A 13,669-nucleotide genomic window follows, 5' to 3' on the forward strand; every position below is an offset into this window, starting at 1 on the left:
CAGTTGAGCTGAGCAATCAGTCTGACTGCCTCAAGCTCCAGCAGATTGAGGGGGAGTACAAACCACTGGTCCCTGGGATTCGCAATCTCCTCTCAGAGTGCCCTTGTCTTTACCGGGCAGGGCAAAACAGTCTCTCTCACCCCCCCTGAATAAATCAATAAATAATTCAGTCATTGGCTACCTATAGGAGTAAACCAATAGGAGCAGAGCTCTCCTATGAGGCAGAGCTCCACAAAATAGATCAGTTGAGCCTACATTTCCTACTACAACATTGCTAAAAGATTGAAATGGTTGCAGTCATAATAGTGTCTAAATTTGACCATGTGCTGTTGTAAGGAGTCAATCTTACCATTCCAAACATCTTGATTAATGTTATGTTCTTTTACTGATTGTGAGTGTGTGTGTGTGTGTGTGTGTGTGTGTGTGTGTGTGTGTGTGCGTGTGTGTGTGTGTGTGTGTGTGTGTGTGTGTGTGTGTGTGTGTGCGATGTCCTTTTGCTTCAATAATGCCCATAATGCCAAACGTTGTCCCTAGCAGAAGCTCCTCCCTCGACAAAAATCCCCCACAAGAAAAAAGAAAGAAAGAGGCAAGCGATAGCGCGCGGTTCCTGTACAGCCTGGTCTCAATCACGTCCTCGTAGCTGAGATAAATTCAACCCACAACTTCACCGAAGTCATAATCTTACTGAACTCAACATGTCTGGAAGAGGAAAAGGAGGAAAGGGACTCGGAAAAGGAGGCGCCAAGCGTCATCGCAAGGTTCTCCGTGATAACATCCAGGGAATCACGAAGCCCGCTATCCGCCGCCTGGCTCGCCGTGGGGGTGTGAAGCGTATCTCTGGTCTGATCTACGAAGAGACTCGTGGTGTGCTAAAGGTGTTCCTTGAGAACGTTATCCGTGATGCCGTCACCTACACCGAGCACGCCAAGAGGAAGACCGTCACCGCCATGGATGTTGTATACGCTCTGAAACGCCAGGGACGTACTCTGTACGGCTTCGGCGGCTAAACTATTCGTAAACTCAACCACCCCCTACAAAAAACAACGGCTCTTTTAAGAGCCACCCATCTCCACACAAGAGAGTTGATTCCATTATTATAACACATTTTGTCAGGCCTGTACATTCAACGGGTTTAGGTGTCATGAATAAAAACATTCGTGATTGATTCGCCAAATCAATGTCAACGCAAGTAAATGCGTAGTCTTGGCATTCCACGACTAGAAATGACCATCCCACATTTGCACCCTAGAAAGATGGTTATTATGGATTATTACGCACACAACACAGTGCAGTCCCTTTTTCTATTGCGCATCTAGTGATAATAATAATGCATGCCCTTGTCGTACCATCCCAAAAGGACAATTCCTGGTAGTAATCGCTAGGCTGGTTGGGAGTTTGGGGGACTTGGTGTTCTATGTATATCATTCTCAATCTTCCTCTTGACGTTTTCATGTTCATATCGCCATCGGAAACAAGGCAACCCGACAGCCGGGTGAAAAAGTAAGGAAGGGGTGGGGGGAGGAGCCCGCGCGTGCGCAGATAATGTATTTACCCGCGAGGCAGACTAGAGCTTTGGAAGTGGATGTCAGCAGCCGCCTAATTTGCATAGCCCCACCTTTATATTACGGGTGTGCGTTTGCCGCCTCTTCATTCGTTTCTGAGAAGTAACGAGCCACTATCAACATGCCAGAACCTGCGAAGGCAGCGCCCAAGAAGGGCTCCAAGAAAGCCGTCACCAAGACCGCCACCAAAACCGGCAAGAAGCGCAGAAAGTCCAGGAAGGAGAGCTATGCCATCTACGTGTACAAGGTCCTGAAGCAGGTCCACCCCGACACCGGCATCTCCTCCAAGGCCATGGGAATCATGAATTCCTTCGTCAACGACATCTTCGAGCGCATCGCCGGCGAGTCCTCTCGCCTAGCCCACTACAACAAGCGTTCTACCATCACCTCCAGGGAGATCCAGACCGCCGTGCGTCTGCTGCTCCCCGGTGAGCTGGCCAAGCACGCCGTGTCCGAGGGCACCAAGGCCGTAACCAAATACACCAGCTCCAAGTAAACAGATTTTCGTCTGTACTGCTTACCCCAAAAGGCTCTTTTAAGAGCCACCCACCCTATCAAAAAAGAAAGCAATTCCATAGTGAGATGACCTCGCGTGCTACAAATCAGTCGAATGTATATGCTGTACTAATTGTGTATTGTAACAAGTACAATTATACAGTATTTATACAGCACCTTTCCCAGACCAAAGTGCTTTACATAACAAGGAAGAAAACACAAACAAAACAGTAATACAGGAGTGAAAGCCACAGCAGGCAGAAAGCATACATAACATAACAAGCATGTATAAGGCATATGTATCAATTACTCGATGTTACAATTACAAAAAGACTCCAGTCCTTGAACGCGCAGGAGGTTTTGCGCGCCTTTTTTGTTCCTCACTTGTTTGTTGCTCACTAGTTGTCTAAAACGGTTTCCTCTATTAATATAATGGACAGTGACTACACTGCATACATACGCATGGCCAATTTCTCGGGACAGGTGGATTTAAAATAAATAATAAAATATAATAATAGTTTAAACGGCGTTCACATGTGGATCTACCATCACCTCCAGGGAGAATCAGACCGCCTGCTACTGCTCCACAGCAGATGAATGTGTGTATCTTAAACGGCGAAGACAAATGTAATCTTCTTGCACTTGAATAGCATTAAGGTTGATGCAGGCTCACTAGTCAGCTACCTGGACAGAACCTCAAGAACCAATGATGTGAACGAGTTCGGTCATGCATGTCTTGTCTATGTCTATTATTGTATTATTGGTGAATATTAATACGATTAATACGAGGCTCAAGGACAGCCAAGCAGCGGCAGAACCATTATATTATATTATGTTACATTACAAATGTGATGTAATTTAAACACCCCGGTCCACAAAGACCCACAAACACATGGAGAGAGGAGGCAGGCTGACTACGTCACCATCGATAAACAACACATACATAAGCACATTTAATTTATTGAATTTACTTATTACTATTATTATTTATTTATTTACAAACAAAGTTATGATTGCAATTTCAGCTAGTTACCAACTAGTTTAGTAGCCGAACATATTCATCATAAGGCTGCTGATGTCCTCAACACAATTCTGGTGATAATATCGCAATTGATTCCTCAGAATCGACATGCAGCAAGCATAGTCTATCTATGGCTTTCACCTGTCTTGTCTAGATTTAATGGGAGGGAGAGGGACACCATCTGAAAAATCACCTATACGGACAAGCTCTCAGCCCCATCCCCGCGACTGTGTTTCACGACCACCAAAAGAGCTCATATTTATAACACCCCGCACCACATCGGGGGACCCTCAACCTTTGTACTCCCTTGCCAGACAACCTGGCTACCTGGACAACGAGTGCTGGTCGCAATCATATGCACTTTTAGCCACTTTAGGAGACAAATAACACAGGAAAAGCTGTGCGCACCGCTCCCTCCGACGGTGCAACGGTGGGGTTTTGATCGAGTCACAACAAAACTCACGAGGCCTTCGCGGCTCACATGACTTTATTCTAACCGGAGGCAAGTCTGCTCGCTGGCCCGTTTGCATTTGGACCTCAACTCGGCACCACGGGTGACTTTTGGCCCGTTATTCGCGAGGAGAAAACACAGGCGCCCAAACATTTCGGCAGCTACGACTGCTGAGCAGGGATGGCTGAGTCTGCACGGTTCTCATGCCGCGTTTAAGGACAGCCCCCTGCTCCGGGTTGAGCTTCATTCTCACAGAGCAGATTTGCAGACTAGTTGGTTTACCGGAACGAACGAGACTTTCTACAGACATGGCAGAAGTCGCACCAGCACCAGCCCCCGCGCCGGCCAAGAGCCCCAAGAAGAAGGCAGCAACCAGGCCCAAGAAAGCTGGCCCCAGCGTCGCCGAGCTCATCGTGACGGCCGTGTCCGCATCCAAGGAGAGGAGCGGTGTTTCTCTGGCCGCGCTCAAGAAGGCGCTGTCGGCCGGTGGCTACGACGTGGAGAAGAACAACTCCCGCGTCAAGGTCGCCGTCAAGAGCCTCGTCACCAAGGGCACTCTGCTCCAGCTCAAGGGCACCGGGGCCTCCGGCTCTTTCAAGCTCAACAAGAAAGCCGCCGAGGCGGTCAAGAAGCCGGCGAAGAAAGCCGCCGCCCCGAAACCCAAGAAGGCGGCCGCAAAGAAGCCCGCCGCTGCCAAGAAGTCTCCGAAAAAGGCAAAGAAGCCTGCTGCTGCGGTCAAGAAGTCTCCCAAGAAGGCAAAGAAGCCCGCGGCAGTCACCAAGAAGGCCACCAAGAGCCCCAAGAAAGTCAAGAAGGCCACACCGGTCAAGAAGGCTCCGGCTAAGAGCCCCAAAAAGGCCGTCAAGGCAGCCAAGCCCAAGGTAGCCAAACCCAAAACGGTGAAGCCCAAGGCAAAGAAGGCAGCCCCAAAGAAGAAGTAAACATTCAAAGTGTTCTTGCCGACACCATTTGTACCACAAAAAGGCTCTTTTAAGAGCCACCCAGATTTTCGTAAAAACGCATTATCATCCATGACGACAGAAAAAGTCGAGTGTTTATTTTAGTATTTTACACCAGTGTCAACCACGGACTTACACACACGACAATCATGGTTTTACTTATTGAGTAAATAATGAGCAGTAATGAGAGATTTGACATCTAGGTCTAGTTTACACTTTGACGCTATAACGTGTCACTCGGTAGATCTGTGTGCGGGAGAGGATGGTGGGGGTATGACAGTGTCCATAAAGTTGCATATAATATCAACATATACAGTTAGTTCCTCTTTCCGTTACACCAATACGTTATATTTGGACAGAAAGGCGGGAGATAACAGAACACTTTTCGCTCCGTCAGGAGTAACGTACTACAGAGAGCTGGGAACGCACTTCACAATGTACATATTATATACGTATCAATTATATATTATTATTATTATTATTATTATTATTATTATTATTATTATATTATGACATATACTAGTTTTAGTATATTGAATATGTCATGTCAGGTCTTCTGACGCTGGTTTTCTCTGTGTACCACATGTACAAAAGAAGAGATTTGTTGAGGCTGCATTCTCATTTTATGCACCCAAATTGTGTCTCCACTGCCAGTTTACATTAGGGATGCAACCTCAGCGCATATGTTCAAGTCAAGACTAAAAACCCATCTTTTTAATATTGCCTTTAAATGACTAAATAATTAAATTAAGATTATATAATGAATAAAGCACTTTGAGCTGCAACGTTTGCAGGAAGAGCGCTATACAAATAAAGTTATTATTATTATTATTATTATTACGTGGGACGAGTTTGATTTAAACTTCGATTTCTGGCGCGCGAGGGAAACTCACAAAGACAGAAGTGTCACAATCTCTGTCTCTTGATTGGATGAGGTGACATCGACCCAGTGGCCAATGAACGCCGTCAAGGCGAGCTATAAGAACGACGCTCCAAGCGGCGGAACTGTTATCTGAAATTATTTTCTTCATCTTGTTTGAGATCCCGCTAAACCGTCACCATGTCAGGGAGAGGCAAAACTGGAGGCAAGGCCAGAGCAAAGGCAAAGACCCGCTCTTCTCGCGCCGGGCTTCAGTTCCCTGTGGGCCGTGTCCACAGGCTCCTACACAAGGGCAACTATGCCCATCGTGTGGGCGCCGGCGCACCGGTTTACCTGGCCGCCGTGCTCGAGTACCTGACTGCTGAGATCCTGGAGTTGGCCGGCAACGCCGCCCGCGACAACAAGAAGTCTCGTATCATCCCTCGTCATCTGCAGCTGGCCGTCCGTAACGACGAGGAGCTAAACAAACTGCTGGGCGGTGTGACCATCGCTCAGGGTGGTGTGCTGCCCAACATCCAGGCAGTGCTGCTCCCCAAGAAGACCGAGAAGCCCGCCAAAGCCAAGTAAAAGTTCTACTACGGCTTTGACCCCACTACTTAACCCCAAAGGCTCTTTAAAGAGCCAACCACTTCTCTCTCCAAAAGTGCAGTCCATCTCTCCCTCCACTGTTTGTCTGCGTTATGAGTGTTTCATGTTGTGAAGAACACTAATTGTGATTTCATGTACGAGGCAGAGAACGCACCCATACATATTACACAGGGTTGGGCAGAAAACATCCTCGTGATGTCACTGCCTCAGCATTTGAAATAACGTTTAGTCCTTTTTTACGGTTTTAAACATCACCCCTTCCTTGTGTAGTGGACCTTGTTCTTCCATAATAATAGTTTGCGTTTGTTGGTTCATCATTTGTATGAACTGGGTGAGGACAACTAGTTATGAAACTTTAGATTAAAATTAGAGGACAACAATGATGAAATTATAGATTTAGAATAGAGGACAACAATGATGAAGTTATAGATTAAGGATAGAGGACAACAATGTCCACAACAGCAGCGAGATTAAAGGACGTCCAATGGCACACAACCACCGTAAAGACAAAATAAGCACCACGCTGATCTCTGTACATAATGTTTACACTGTTCTTGTTCATTTGTATTAATATAGTCGTACATTACATACTTTTTTGTATCTTCACATTTGTTTTGGGTTTAAAAAATGATAATTTAAAGGATAGATTATCATTGACAAAATATATCGGAATTACATCTCTTTGAAGCCAACTGTTTGGGGGAGGGGCCAAACAAAGGAAGCGCGCGGCAGGGTTTAAGTGTTTGAATTTGTGGACGGTGCTCGTGTCCAATGGCAGCCGGAGAAGGAGGCGCCAACGAGCCAATGAGCTCGTCTATAGTCGCCAACCAATCGGGGCACGACTGGGGGTTTATAAATGTACAACGTTCTGTTGAGATTGGTTATACTCCAACTGAACGAAGGAAGATATCGTCATGGCCAGAACCAAGCAAACCGCTCGTAAATCCACCGGCGGCAAAGCCCCCAGGAAGCAGCTCGCCACCAAGGCTGCCCGTAAAAGCGCCCCGGCCACCGGCGGCGTGAAGAAGCCTCACCGTTACAGGCCCGGCACCGTGGCTCTGAGGGAGATCCGTCGTTACCAGAAGTCCACCGAGCTGCTGATCCGCAAGCTGCCCTTCCAGCGCCTGGTGAGAGAAATCGCCCAGGATTTCAAGACCGACCTGCGCTTCCAGAGCTCTGCTGTGATGGCCCTGCAGGAGGCTAGCGAGGCTTACCTGGTTGGTCTGTTCGAGGACACCAACCTGTGCGCCATCCACGCCAAGAGAGTCACCATCATGCCCAAAGACATCCAGCTGGCCCGCCGTATCCGTGGAGAGCGCGCCTAAGATCACCACCCTGATCTAACAATAGATCCCCAAAGGCTCTTTTAAGAGCCACCTCAATATTTCCCTCAAAGGCGTGTTTCCATTTACCACCCGTGTAGGGCGTTAATCTTTAGGTTATACGACTCAAATGAGTAGCCTGCAGGGATGCTGACCGTGCCATCTCGGTAACCGAAATACATGTAGGCCAATTCACAACAGCATAAGGCCTTAATGTGTGAATTCGTTGTGATGGTCTAACTATGATAAGCACTCCTTATGTAAAATAATCCGAAGTAAATCAGGGTCAGTCAGTGTATTCTGTAGATCACGGATTTTCTCCACACAAGGTCTGATTTACTTCGGCTAAAGCTTAATGGTGCTGGGAGGACATCAAAATGCGGTACCCCCATAGGCTGTTCTTAAAATAGATAGTATATGTATATATACAGTGTTCAGAACCTTCAATTTTCCACATTATGTGGTGTTATAGACTCAATTTAAAATGGATTAAATTAGAAGAATTTGCCATAAATCCACACACAATGAGCACATGATTATAAAAGCATGTTGTATTGTATTGAATATGTCAGGGTTATTAAAACACGTTAGGCTATACTGCATATGTGAATGAAATGTGCCACAGTAAATAAAGTTTAATCTGATTTGATGGTTAGGGTCATTTACATTGTACAAGGAAAACATTTAAATGTAGAAAATAATAATAATAATCTCTAAAAAATAAAATAATCTCTTTTACAGTTTATTGAGAAAACATTGAAAACAAATGTCCTATTTGCAATCATTGGATCATTCAAATGAAGATGACCTGATCCCAGGAATATGTAATAGAGGTCCAGTCTGACCAGATATGAACATCCTCTGACTGTTGACACCATCACAGGATTGGGCTTCAATAATCTCAGATTCTAGACTTCACAGAGAGAGCTCAATCTGAGAGTCAACCCTCTGAGATTCATTGAAGTGGGAAATAATTACATATTACTCTTAAAACCAAATCACAGAATACAGAATAGTAGGTTATGATAAAGCATCACTCACTTATGGGGAGCTCTAATATTACACAGCTCAGCACTGTCACCCCAACAAGGCCCAAAGACCCCTTCCAGCCCAATTGGGCTAGTTTAGGTTGCATTGTGCTGGTAAAATTGGGCTTGGGCTGGTGCACAGAATTTGGCCTGGTTTCCCATGATTTAAAAAATAAATAAAAAACTTGACAGAGACTGTGTTAACTGTGTTAAATATCCTGTGATCACCATGCTAATGTGTGTTTAATTGCAGACCATGCTAATGTGCAATTAACACATTTTATTATATTGCCAATTCAATTGGGGGTTGGTTTTAAAATGGCATATTCATTGAGACTATAGAGAGGATGTCACATGGAAATGGATTTCATATGATAATACCATGATTGAATTGAGGTTATCTTCCATGATCATATTTTGCCATTGCATTGAACATGAAACAAGACTAAGCATTGTCATTACTTTGACACAGCATTGCTAATCGAAACAATCAACAAATATTATTTTTGGTATTTGAGCAGTCCCTTTGTTTACTCTATTCTATTCGTTTTTGATATGTATAATTATTATATATTCTATGCTATTTGGTCTGGTTTTTATCAATTTGGGCGGATTTTGAGCACTTATTGGGCTGGTAAACATCAGACCAATCTGGCAACACTGCTGACCACTCCTCTCAACCTCCCAGTAACAGCGTCCAGACAGACCCTTACGATATCTAGCTAGCTAAATAGCTAGCTAACTTAGCTAGTGCTAACAGCTGAACTGCAAAACGTATTCGCTTCATAACTTAGCAAATAACGTTACATTGATGAACAAAACATCCATTAATTAAACATATCCATTAGGTAATGAATTCTAAACGTAATAACATAATTAATTAAAACCACATTTAACATTACCTGAACAGGCACACCGCACAGCACAAGAGACAGCTCAGCAGGCAAATTCAAATCTCTCCACGTGAAATAGGGTGCAACCATTCGGGTGCATGAAATAGGGTGCAACAGTTTCAAAAAATGAAATAAAGATCCAATAATAAAAATACAACAAATTATATCAGTTGGTCTGTGTAACTGGGGTGGCAAGTAGGTTGGCAGGACTTTTTTCAACGGTGGCGGCTCCCACCCTTTGTTACCATTGATAACTACGCAGCACATACCGAGACCCCCTATTGAATCTCTCTGGAGGCTGGGGTTGGTACCTGTCTTTCCCAATTTTCACTGCATGGCGTGTGTCTCCCGAATTCACTGCATGGTGTGTCTGGGTCCAGTGTGAGCTCACAGGCATCTGGGAGAAGAGCAGAGACCAAATCAGAGAAATAAGAGGAGTAAGATATCGAGCCTGTTTTTCATGAGTCTCTCCCTCTCCTAGATCTCTCTAATTATATCTCAGGGTTTGTGGAGATAGATAGATAGATAGACTTTATTTGTCATTGTTACAGTACAGGTACCAAACAACGAAATTTAGGAGGGGAGGCTCCCCTGGTGTTTAAGAAAGGAAAAAGAAACACATTTTGGAAAAAGCATAGATGCATAAAATCACAGGAAGATAAGGAGCTGGTTTACATCAATAGAGGCTATGTACACAATCCACTGTACTATACTGCACAGATAGTCAACTAGGGTTGTCATATTGCACAAGAAAGTATTTTTTCACATTTTTTTAAAGTGTCACAGTTTGCAGGCTTGAAAATGTACATGTTTGTGCCTCAGCACTAGCTGCCATTACAATCCGTCCGGACTTGTCCTGGGCCCAGAACTTAGGCCTTTTCTGTGTTCAGGGCCTTGACGGCCCTGTGGTAGAAGCTGTCCTTCAGTCTGTTTGTCCTAGCGGCCGGGGTCCTGTACCTCCTGTTCGAGGGCAGCTTGACAAAGTGTTCGTGCCCAGGGTGGGTCGGGTCCTTGGAGATCTTGGAGGCCCTCCTGAGACAGCGTGTTTCGTACAGCTCCTCCAGAGAGGGGAGGGTGGCGCCGGTGATCCCCTGTGCTGTTCTCACGACTCTCTGTAGATCGTTTCTCTCCGCTGCCGTGCAGCTGTGGTACCAGTTGGAGATGCCGAAGGTGAGGATGCTCTCCACTGCGCCGTGGTAGAAGGCCACCAGCATCTCCTGCTTGCTGTGTTGTTTCTTGAGGCATCTCAGGGTGTATAGCCGCTGTTGTGCCCTCTTGATGGTGCCTTTAGTGTTGTCCTTCCAGGCCAGGTCATCCCGTATGATGTGTCCCAGGAAACGGAGGTTTGAGACCATCTCTACGCTCTCTCCGTCGATGAGCAGGGGCAGGATCAGGCCCGTCACTATGGGCGGGCCTCAGGGGGCCAGGCCCCCCCACAGACGTGCTGGTGCCCCCCCAACTGGCAGCCAGATATTTAAAAAAATAAAAAAAAATTAAAAAAAAAATATTATTCATATTTTATGTTAAATGAAGACATTAAAATTGAGAAACAATAGTGTGTTTTTCATTTTGTTGGACGGGATTCTAGTGACAACCAATCATTTGAAAGTTGAAAGTTGAAAGTTGCACGTTACGCACGCTGCTGCTCCCGCCATTTCAGTTGTGTGAGGCGAGCACTGAGCAGTTGAGTGAAATCTGCGCGTTTTGATGGATAAAGCTTTTTGAATAAAGATGGATATAAGAAAGTGGATTACCGGTAAATCCTCGAAAGGTGCAGCTGCACCCAACCCCGATGGACATACGTAGCACCAGCATTAGCGACTGTGGGCAGCCTGACACTAGCACCCCGACGGCTACCACTAGTGAGGTAAGTCCTACTAGCCCAACTGTTAGGGCTAGGGCTACTACTAGCCTTGCTAGCCCCCCGATGAAAGTTTTGTTACTTTTCGAGCCACCAAACAGACTGCTACAAAGCGAGAACATGGACCTGTTCACTGCGGTTACTCTTGTGAACAGTGCATCTGAATGCATAAAATCACTGCGCACAGAGGATGAGTTTACTGCGCTCTGGGACCTCTGCTCTCCTCCAGCCTCAGCCACTGACGAGGCTGGTCCCAGCTGTCCAACTAAGAGAAGACGCACAATTAACAAGAGCTTTGGTGCATTTGTAGTTGAAGGAACGGTTGGACAGTCACAGAGGGACACTGGCGAAAAGACAGAGTTCCTGAGAGTGTTTTACAGTGTTATTGATGCTGTGCAAGGAGAGATGGATGCGCGTTTTGGAGAGCGCAGCTGCAAGCTCATTGGTGCGCTGGCTGCTTTAAACCCAGAGGCAGAGGATTTCATGGATCCATCGAAGGTCACTCCTCTCCTAAGATTAGCTCGAACTGAAGTGGTTGAATCTGAATATGCTGTGGCTCGTGGTGGGTTCCTGGTAAAGAAGATGGAGGACACCTCGTTTCCCCCCAAAGATGGACAATGGACAATAGCCAATATTCTCAGTATACATTCCACTCAGCACTCCAGGCCATGCCAACTGTCATCCAAGCTTATACACTCGCCCTAACTTTGGGAGCGTCTACCGCGACTTGTGAAAACTATTTTTCAACACTTAAAAATGTTTTCTCTGAGCATCGGCGCAGCATGTTGCACAAGCGCAAGGCTCAACTGATTCAGCTTGCCTTCGAAAAGGACCTCACCCACAAGTTCAAGGATGAGTGGAAGCAGAGGCGCCCCGTCCATAGAGGCAACCAAGGCAATTGCTTGGGGCCACCAAACAAAAAGGGCCTCCAAATTTTTTTCCCCAAATTTTTTTTTTCCACATTTTTTTTTCCACATTTTTTTTTTCCAGATGGGAGTGTTACATTAGTTTTCTTAAGATAGGATAATAAATAAATCTGTTCAATGGGCATTTGCCAAAGTAGCCTACTGTTAATCAGTATTTATCCTGTATAGAATAGAATAGAATAGACTTTATTGTCGTTGTACAGTTGCCTATACAATGAAATTGTAGTGGCTCTTCCGAAGGTGCAAAAAAACAGAAAACATATTCACATATTCACAAACATATACACATATAAGATAAACATTTATGAACATGTCTTATGTCTACTGTTCAGTGTCTACTGCAGGGGTCGGCAACCTATGGCACGCGTGCCAGCAGTGGCACGCGACAGCTTAAACAGTGGCACGCGACAGCTAATCAATAAGTGCGAGAATGGGAGAATGTTTTATTTTTTTTATGTTGGCCGCGTTCGTAAATTCGCCCACACTGGGTTCAATGTCACAATGGGACCAAGTAGGATCAGGCCCGTGAATGAGTTCTCTCTTGCCCGCGGGATGATATTTAATTACTATTAAAACCGGCCCGCAGTATTATGTGCCCGCAGCACCATAATACTACAAGTCCCAAGATGCATTGGCGCGTACCGAGTGCCCGCGAGTGTTCCCGAGTACAGTTTGCTGACAAACTCGGCATACTTGCTGCCGAATTCAGGCGGAGATTTTCCGACTTTGAAGCCCAAAAAAGCAGGCTTCAACTGCTCAGCAATCCATTTGCAGTTGACGTGGAAAGTGCACCAGCAAATCTCCAAATGGCGCTGATTGAGCTCCAGTGTAATGGCACATTGAAGGCAAAATATGAGTCCGTGGCGCTGCTGAGTTTGCTCGTTTCATCCCCGACACAATGCCTGAGCTGCGCACCCAATTTGTTTGCACGCCGTCTATGTTTGGCAGCACATACGTGTGTGAACAACTGTTTTCGTTGATGAAACTAAACAAAACATCACATAGGAGTCGTCTTAGTGATGAACATCTGAACTCAATCCTGAGGATTTCCTCAGCTCAGAGCCTGACCCCAAACATTAATGAACTTGTACTCAAGATGAGACACCAAGTATCAGGCTCAGCCTCAGACAAGTGAGCAGAAAGGACTTGGACTTGATATTTCTTTGAAGGGAACATTTTTTTTCCAGTTGAATGGACCCAGGGACATGTTGCCTAAGAAATTAATGCAACTGTTTTGCACTTTTGCAAGTTTGCACTAACTTTTCTAATTTTATTATAGAAGACAGTCATTGGTGAGGATCGGAGCAGCACACTGATTTGTTTTTAATGCATGCTGTTTCATTTTTGCATTTATCTTGCCATTGAGCTTTGAATGAAAATTACATTTAGCTGTTTACCTGTTAAAAAAAATAAAAAATAAAACGTTTTCAATTTATTACTGAAAGAGCCTTGAGAAAATATTGCAACTGATTTTATTTATGTTTTACTTAATTTAATGTAATGATTAATGTTAAGTGTGTAGTGCCGGAGGAAAAAGGAAAGACGTAGGCAACGTAATGATAACTGTTTAATCAAAATAACAACTTGTACTCTCAGTACAGGACCAGAAAATAGATCACCAAAACTCTTGTCTCTAAACAGGAAGGTGCAACGTTAATAATCTTCCCCTCTGCCCCTAGTGCC

The 13,669-nt window shown here is 45.1% G+C and overlaps 5 protein-coding genes across 6 annotated transcripts in view; all 5 read left to right on the plus strand.

Annotated features, from left to right (window-relative positions):
- Positions 1 to 695: 695 nt before the first annotated feature.
- Positions 696 to 1,007, plus strand: LOC308152113 (histone H4; the record flags this gene model as incomplete). Its single annotated transcript, XM_080525023.1, has 1 exon — positions 696 to 1,007. One exon carries the CDS (start codon positions 696 to 698, stop codon positions 1,005 to 1,007), a length of 312 nt encoding a protein of 103 aa, XP_080381149.1.
- Positions 1,008 to 1,680: 673 nt separating this feature from the next.
- LOC308152120 (histone H2B-like) lies at positions 1,681 to 2,058 on the plus strand (the record flags this gene model as incomplete). The annotated part of the gene is made up of 1 exon (XM_080525030.1): positions 1,681 to 2,058. The coding sequence occupies exon 1, from the start codon at positions 1,684 to 1,686 to the stop codon at positions 2,056 to 2,058; it is 375 nt and encodes a 124-aa protein (XP_080381156.1). The 5' UTR covers positions 1,681 to 1,683.
- Positions 2,059 to 3,837: 1,779 nt separating this feature from the next.
- The window catches only part of LOC308152064 (histone H1-like), a gene marked incomplete at both ends in the record, with an annotated part of 253,564 nt that continues 243,732 nt past the window's right edge, over positions 3,838 to 13,669 (plus strand). Inside the window, one exon of one of the 2 annotated variants that reach the window (XM_080524973.1) lies at positions 3,838 to 4,410. In XM_080524973.1, the coding sequence (XP_080381099.1) occupies positions 3,838 to 4,410 (573 nt within the window). Of the gene's footprint in view, positions 4,441 to 13,669 lie in introns of both variants that reach the window. The other variant, XM_080524974.1, reaches the window with a different exon arrangement.
- On the plus strand, positions 5,549 to 5,935 carry LOC308152669 (histone H2A-like; the record flags this gene model as incomplete). Its single annotated transcript, XM_080525707.1, has 1 exon — positions 5,549 to 5,935. One exon carries the CDS (start codon positions 5,549 to 5,551, stop codon positions 5,933 to 5,935), a length of 387 nt encoding a protein of 128 aa, XP_080381833.1.
- LOC308152461 (histone H3.2) lies at positions 6,871 to 7,281 on the plus strand (the record flags this gene model as incomplete). Its single annotated transcript, XM_080525448.1, has 1 exon — positions 6,871 to 7,281. The coding sequence occupies one exon, from the start codon at positions 6,871 to 6,873 to the stop codon at positions 7,279 to 7,281; it is 411 nt and encodes a 136-aa protein (XP_080381574.1).

This window comes from Nansenia antarctica, assembly GCF_963989245.1.
Source record: "Nansenia antarctica genome assembly, chromosome: 3".
Classification (NCBI taxonomy): domain Eukaryota; kingdom Metazoa; phylum Chordata; class Actinopteri; order Argentiniformes; family Microstomatidae; genus Nansenia; species Nansenia antarctica.